Source organism: Astatotilapia calliptera, chromosome 2 (genome assembly GCF_964374335.1).
Source record: "Astatotilapia calliptera chromosome 2, fAstCal68.1, whole genome shotgun sequence".
NCBI classification, from domain to species: domain Eukaryota; kingdom Metazoa; phylum Chordata; class Actinopteri; order Cichliformes; family Cichlidae; genus Astatotilapia; species Astatotilapia calliptera.
Window position 1 is genome coordinate 28,276,601 of NC_137423.1, and position 8,195 is coordinate 28,284,795.

General features: G+C 52.5%; 1 protein-coding gene across 1 annotated transcript in view; it reads right to left on the reverse strand.

Annotated features, from left to right (window-relative positions):
- LOC145432182 (uncharacterized) overlaps window positions 1–6,818 on the reverse strand; it is a 13,637-nt gene extending 6,819 nt beyond the window's left edge. Inside the window, exon 1 of the mRNA XM_080308798.1 lies at window positions 6,318–6,818. Coding sequence (XP_080164924.1) covers window positions 6,318–6,818 — 501 coding nt within the window. The remainder of the gene's footprint in view (window positions 1–6,317) is intronic.
- Between the last annotated feature and the right edge of the window lie 1,377 nt (window positions 6,819–8,195).

Genomic DNA, 8,195 nt, shown 5'->3' on the forward strand with positions numbered 1-8,195 from the left:
TCCACCCACTAACCCGACCCCACCTGTTACACAAGCACCTGACCTCTCCTCCATCCCACCCGAATACCACGACTTACAGGAAGTGTTTAACAAAGACAAGGCTTGCTCTCTGCCACCACACCGCCCCTATGACTGCGCCATCGACCTGCTACCTGGTGCCCCGCTGCCCTCCGGCCGGTTGTTCAACCTGTCTCGCCCCGAGAGGGAGTCTATGGAAAACTACATCCGAGAATCACTCGCGGCCGGTATCATTCGACCCTCTTCTTCCCCAGTCGCTGCGGGCTTCTTCTTCGTGGGGAAAAAGGACGGTTCGCTGCGGCCGTGCATTGACTACCGGGGCTTAAATGACATCACCGTAAAGAACAAGTACCCTCTTCCGTTGATTAACTCTGTTTTTGGCTCTCTCCAGGAAGCCACCGTTTTCACAAAACTGGACCTGCGAAACGCATACCATCTGGTCCGAATAAGGGAGGGGGACGAGTGGAAAACCGCTTTTAACACGCCACTGGGCCACTTCGAGTATTTGGTTATGCCATTCGGCTTAACTAACGCCCCTGCGGTTTTTCAGACGCTAGTGAATGATGTGCTCCGAGACTTCCTGAACGTGTTTGTTTTTGTATACTTGGATGACATCCTCGTTTTTTCCAGGACCATGGAGGAGCATCACGTTCACGTCCGGAGCGTCCTGCAACGGTTACTGGAAAACAGACTGTTTGTCAAAGCAGAAAAATGCGAGTTTCACGCCTCATCGGTTTCCTTTTTGGGCTATGTCTTAGCAGGAGGACAGGTGAAGACGGACCCAGCTAAGATCAAGGCAGTTCTGGAGTGGCCAGTCCCGGATTCGCGGAAGAAGCTCCAATGCTTTCTCGGGTTCGCGAACTTCTACCGACGTTTCATTCGAAACTACAGCCACGTCGCCGCGCCTCTCACTCGCCTCACTTCTCCTAAGGTACCTTTCACCTGGCCCCTGGAGGCCCACACTGCGTTCACCAAATTGAAGGCGTTGTTCACTACGGCGCCCATTCTGCTCCACCCCGACACCACCAAACAATTCATCGTCGAGGTGGACGCGTCCGACACCGGAGTCGGGGCTGTTCTCTCTCAGCGGTCTGGGCCTCAAGGTAAGCTCCAGCCGTGCGCCTACTTCTCTCGCCGGCTCACCCCTACTGAAAGAAATTATGACGTAGGCGATAAGGAGCTCTTGGCCATAAAACTCGCCTTGGAGGAGTGGCGCCACTGGCTGGAGGGAGCCGAGCAGCCTTTTCTCATATGGACGGACCATAAGAATCTAATTTATCTTAGGACTGCTAAAAGGTTAAACTCTCGCCAAGCCCGCTGGTCCCTGTTTTTTACACGCTTTAACTTCACTCTCTCGTATCGCCCAGGTTCACGGAATGCCAAGCCAGATGCGCTCTCCCGCCAGTACTCCCCAGACACGGAGACATCGTCACCTATCACCATTCTCCCCCCAACCTGTGTGGTGGGCGCCCTCTCCTGGGATGTTGAGGAGGTTATCCGCCAGGCCCTCCCGGGAGACCCTGACCCGGGTACCGGACCCCCCCGGACGGCGTTTTGTCCCCGCTCATGCCCGCGGAGCGGTAATCCATTGGGTCCACACTGCACGTTTTTCGTGTCACCCTGGCGTGAGCAGAACCATTGGTCTTCTCAAATGGCATTTCTGGTGGAAGACTTTACGACAAGATGCAAGGGAGTACGTGGCTGCCTGCACGGTCTGCGCCCGCAACAAATTGTCCACTAAGCACCCAGCGGGCCTGCTCCATCCGCTCAGCACGCCTCACCGGCCTTGGTCTCATATCTCATTAGATTTCGTTACCGGTCTTCCTTGTTCCTCGGGAAAGAGCGTCATCCTCACCATCATCGACCGGTTCTCTAAAGCCGCCCACTTCGTCCCGCTACCGAAACTACCCTCCGCCCCTGACACAGCCCAAGCCCTAATTGAGAACGTGTTCCGGCTCCATGGTATTCCCCTTGACATCGTCTCAGACCGAGGCCCACAGTTCACTTCACAAGTGTGGAGGACCTTTTGTTCCATTTTGGGCGCGAGAGTTAGTTTAAGCTCGGGTTTCCATCCGCAATCTAACGGCCAGACCGAGCGGCTTAACCAGGAGCTAGAGGCTGCGCTACGGTGCATGGCGTCCCAAAACCCCACTTCCTGGGTCACCTTTCTGCCCTGGGTTGAATATGCACATAACTCACTTACCTCGTCTGCCACAGGTTTGTCCCCGTTCGAGGCATCCCTCGGTTATCAGCCTCCCCTTTTCCCTGAAGACGAACTCGGTCTCGCAGTCCCCTCCGCTCGGCACCATCTCCGGCGCTGCCAGCGGGTCTGGCTCAGGGCCCGCCAAGCTCTCCTGCGGACGAAGGAACAGCACACACGCCATGCCAACCGCCGTCGCACCCCCGCCCCCGACTATCAGCCGGGGCAGAAGGTCTGGCTGGCCGCCAAAAACATTCCGCTGCGTGTGTCCTCCCGGAAGCTGGCCCCCCGCTTCATTGGCCCGTATGAAGTAGTTGATGCGGTTGTTAACCCGGCGGCAGTTCGGCTCAAGCTCCCTACTTCCTGGCGCATACATCCCACGTTCCACGTTTCCCAGGTCAAACCCGTCCGCCGCAGCCCGTTGTGCCCTCCGTCCGAGCCCCCTCCTCCCGCCCGGCTTGTCGCCGGTCACCCGGCCTATGCGGTCCGGCGCATCGTGGCTGAGCGCCGGCGTGGGCGTGGGTGGCAGTTCCTGGTGGACTGGGTGGGGTACGGTCCCGAGGACCGCCTCTGGGTTCCGCGTTCCTTCATTCTGGACCCGTCCCTCATCGCTGATTTCCGCGCTTCTCTCCACAGGCCGCAGTCCGGTCGGTCGCCTGGGGGCGACCCTTGAGGGGGGGGCACTGTCATGGTCCGTGGTCCTGTGTCTGTGGAATGCGTGATGCTCGGGTAGCCACACCCCCGGGCTGGGCCATCACCAGCACACCTGCTCTCCATCCCGGTGATTACACGGAGATCCACTTAATCCGGCGCTGACGGATGCTCCACGCCAGTCCGTAGTCATCCCCACAGTGGTTTCTACTCGGCGTCTGCTACCTGCCTGTCCTCCGGCTCAACTGGATCTCGCGGTGCTCACCTGGCCCACTCGCCATTCCACGGACTTCCTGCCCCCACGGACTGCCACACTTCCCTCCCGAGCTCCCACGGTTCCGTTCTATCCCCCCCGCCGTCCCGATCCCGGCTTCCTTGTGTCATTGTTTCCCCGGATTTTTAGTTTCTGTTTTGCTCTCTACTTTCCCCGGGTCGCCTTTCGTTGTTTTATTAAAGTGTCTTTTTGTTAGCTCGGAGTCTGCGCCTGGATCCTTTCGTGCCCGCGCACCACGGCGCATGACAGACGGTGAGAAGGGGGGGAAGAGAGAAAAAAAAAAACAAACAAACAAAAAAACAAAAAAAACACCTGGGTCACCTGTGTGGAGAAAAAAAACAGAAGAGAAAGCAAACAACAAAGAGCAACATAATAAGAAAAAAAAAGCACCATCACAATAAACTAGCTGGCAGTAGATATCAATAGTTACTAAATAATAAACGATATTGTGCAGCACGCATGATAGACAGCGCACAATGTGCTTTGAGGCAGCAGCCAAGAAAGCTGTAGTCCGCGTCTGTGAATACCCATGTGTACACCTGTGTGCATACCTGTGTGGATCAGCATGCTTGCATTCCAAAGGTTTCTCCATGTAATGATCTGCTAGGGAGTGTGGGGAGCCACAGCCCTGTCCTCTATGGTATGAAGCAGGTATGGAGGAGATCAAAACTCCAGACATCCAGAGGCCCCCAGAACACAAGAGACCAAGGAAGACCCACAGAGGGGCAGCCGCGCCACTGTTCCAGTAAGAGCTGAGGAGAGTCCCAGATGAGGGCTCATTCAGCAGCCGCGGAGCAGAAGCCAGGGGGAGTTGCAGTGACACGCCCGTGAGCTCCGCCGGCAGCCAGCTGTGCCTGAGTGACCGAGCCCCAGGCCGAGAGGCCGGGGGCACCCCACCTCCGAAATGGCCCGAGCGAGCCCCAATAAGCGGCCGCCAAGGAGTGAGCCGGTGTGTACCCGGACGCCCACCCCCAGACACAAAGAACCAATAACGCATCGACACCTGAGGGAGTCCGCCACCGGCAGGGGAAGTGGTGGTGGGTGGAGATAGGCCCTCCAAGGTTTGGAGGCCCGAGATGTCCCCAGAGAGGTGGCGTCTGATACCCAACCTGACATATAGACACAGACATACAGGCACACACAGACACAAACATCCATTCCCACCCTCATGCTCTCATATGCATTTACACCACACTCAACCGACGTGGAGACAGACATAAAGAGACGCTGTATACACGATCACACTCCCCAAGCGTACTCTACCAACCGGGTCTAGGTACCCTTGCCCCTGGAGGGGGGAACTGCACCCAGACCCAGGTGGTGTTACCCTTTTCCCTGCGGTGGGGAGAGGCAGACCGCCCCGACTCCACAGCAGCAGGCCGCAGAGAACGGGGGTGAGAGAAGACTCCAAACCTCCCTCCACCCGCTCATTGTAGTGTTGATGCATGTGTGTTCTAAGGTGCAATTAAAACCCAGAAGGGCATGGAGCTACCTGCCAGAGAGCAGCAGGTAAGCGCATGGTCCCTCCTGCTAGCCCTCAATGTCTACGTGTATTTAAAATTGAGAGGTGGGCAACGATGCCAGGGTTGAGGTGTACACCCTGATGGTAACTTGGACTCCGTGTATCGTGCCCACCCCCAAGATCCTATATGTATGTGTAATGAGGGTGTGAGTAATGTGAATGTCTAAGTTGTGGGATAAAATTGAGGCAGAGGCAGCCAGAAGGGGACAGAGGGGGGGGGGGGGGGGGGGTAGCCTCCTCTGCACCCTGGTGACATACCCCTACTCCAAGGCCCTGCATGTGTGGGTGGTTGTGGTGGAGCGGGAAGAGGGAGGTAGCTGGAGATGGGGAGGGAAGGAAGGGAGGGGCAGGTGACCCCTAGGCACTCCCATACTCCGTGACCCGCCAGGGAAAGGGGGCCCAGCGCAGCAGCGCCCCCCGGCCCCACAGAGCCCGGGACAGTCCACCCAACCCCACCACAGAGAAAACTGCACCCACCCCCCCATCCACTCATCTTCCAGATTACATGAGACGATAGACGCCCAGGCTGAGATCTTCCTCCACCTCTCCTGTATCTCCCCCTCCTGCGGAGAGTTCCTGAGGAGAGGAAAGCTCCTGCAAGGTGTGTCAATCTCCCCCACCAGTTGAAGAGCCCCCCAGGTTGCTCGACACACCGGCGGCACCATGCGCCAGGGATGGGCCCCCACAACCCCGGCAACACACAAACCAGGACCCAAGGCCCCGAGGCCCGACCAGGGCCCCAGCCCAGAGACGGAGCGCCCCCAGAACCTCACGCCCATCCCGGACCCACCCAGGGGCAGACAGGCTACCAGGTCAGTAACCCACGTCTGTCAGCACAAACCCTCCCCTAGCCCCGCTGCACGCAGCCACGAGAAAACAGTCAGAAAAGAGCCCCCAACCGGACATGACCGCTACCCCGGGTTGAGCCCCCCAAGGAAGATGCCTCCGGGGAACCCCCCGACGCCCTAAGCCTGTCCCTACCCCCACACCAATCACAACGTTGAAGGCGGGACCAAACTATGACCCCCCACCCCCACTAGGTGATGGAGCTGATCAAAGGAGCCCAGAGCAATTGATCTGATGTGGTTGCAGAGGCTGTATCAAGACTAATGTAATCTAATAGATAATTTCTATATTGGTTAGAATTAAGATTGTTTTTATTTTTCCAGTTCATGAGGACAGTTTTCTTGGCTATGCATAGGGCAATGAAAACCATATGGGCGATATTCTTTTTCGTTTCATAAAAATATTAAATTACTCTTCACTCTTTACTCTTCAGTAAAATCTAGTCTGTCGTTATGTGCTCCAGAGTTAGATAAGTGAGACAAAGGCACTTTGCAATCAGCCCAGTCATTCTTCAGTCAGGTTACATTAGCTTAGCCTAAAACAAGTGAACGGAAATTATTTATTGTTCCCTAGGCTTGGGAATGGTTTCGATTAGAACCATTCTGGTTTTGATTCAGATTCCTCATTTTGATTCAAATTCCTAGCGATTCTAGAGTCTTATGACAAATTAAAGCAACCTGGCTGCTGCAAGATCATCAAAATCACTAGGATGGTAGCAACATGTTTTTTCTCACTTATCTTATGATGGGGGATCTAACAGACCAAATTTTATTTACAAGTGGATATCCCTTTAAATGTTCACTTACTTGGGAGACGTCAAACAACGCCGGCCATCTGTCCTTGATGTCGCTGACACTCAGCTGTTGGCTGATAATATCATGTCTTCTATGTGCAAAGGTTTTGCACATTAAATCCTTGATGGCTGTGCTGTTTTTCTTCTTACACTCATCAATCAGTTGTTGTCGCTCCAGCTCTTGCTGTTCTTTACCATCTTGTCCTGGATAGTGTGGCAGAAACAGCACTTCTCCTTTCCGCGCCTTCTTTATGTTCTTCGCTGGAGCCTTGTCATCAGGGTGCTTGTTCTTCAGTGAGTTGCAAGTAACCTCTGGAACTCCAAGACTTCGTAACTTTGACTTGTAATTTCCCATCTTGTATTTAAGACTATACATCCATCCCATCCAGCCATTACGACTGCCTGGCTCTGTCAGACATGGGTGCTTTTTGACCAGAGCCTCTGCCACTTCTCCAATCTGAAGGCCAGTAGGGTAGGCTGTGTAGCTGTACATATAATCAGCTAATTTTTCCATTATATCTGACTTGACTGAAGTACTGTTCAGCACAGTGCCATTTTGAACAAAGACTTCATTGGCATTTTTCAGTACAGTCTCTGTTGCCACAGAGAAAAGTGGAATGACAATTTCATCTGGCCATGTAGTCTTCAGAGGACTTTGAAGAGGGGAGAGTATGACAGTGTTGTCTGAAGACAGAGATGATCCATCTGTTTGGTCCTCTGTGGTTTTATAGGTTGAAGAGCTTGAACTTTCATTCAGTGAACTTACATCTGAGGGATTTTCACACTGAGGAATCAATGTAAGCACTACTGATGGAATGACCACAGCTTTGACTGTACCCCTATCTTTGATTTGGTTGGGAGAATGAAGTGTAAAGAAATCTCCAAATGAGTCATCATAATAGTGCAATGTGAAATCCTCAACTAGCCCAAATGTCTCTCTCACTGTCTCATGCAACTCCTCAACAGTCCTGGGTATTCCTGAAGAGAGCACAAGCTGTTGTCCAAAAATTACTTTCAAGGCAACGGAGTCCATCTGCAGAATAAAAACCACAAGAAAAAAGAAAAAGAAAGGGGGTATCTGAGTCTTTCCCCTTACACTAACAAACAATGTGACGTTTTATTGACACCATTTTCTTGCCTTCAACACGATATGGTGTTAAGGGGTAAGTGTCACCAAGTACTCTGGGATGTATTAAGGTCATTTTCCCAGAAGGATCCAGAATAAATGCCCTAAAATGTTCATCATACCAGCTGTTGAGCAACTTCACAATGAAAAGAAATTCATTGCTTAAGACAACAATCTGTAAAATCTCCACAAAGTCAGGTAAGCCACAAGTAGATCCATGAGGCAAAACCATTTAGGCATTAGGCATATTTAGTTCCATGATGAGTCAGAGAGTTGGTCAAATTCACATAGGCTTGTGTTGGATAAAGTTCCTTGAGACACTGCTGTATTTCTACATCAAGCAGTTCCAATGGAAGAGATGATACTTTAGTGACACACACTGATGGCTTCAATGCATTACCATCTGAATAGTATGCCATCATCATCTGGTGTTTTGAGGCAAGTGACAATAGTACATTTCTGAAGCTGTTTGTGTGTTTAACAACCTTCTTAAAGAAACTATGTTTAGCCTCAAAGCGCATAGTCCAGAGGCATACTAATGGACCAAATCCTCTGACCAAGTCAGGATAATGCTCCAAAAAATGGTGTTTTGGAGTTAGTTTTTGCTCTGGGAAAACCTCCAATAGCCTGTTGCGATGTTCAGATATAAGTGTGTCCAAGTAGCAAATACTTTCCTCTCTGTGAATAGGGGACACAACAAGTTCAGTTATATCTTTTAGAGTCATAAGAACTTGCCATGCTTCATCATTTTTGGGAATCTTTTCC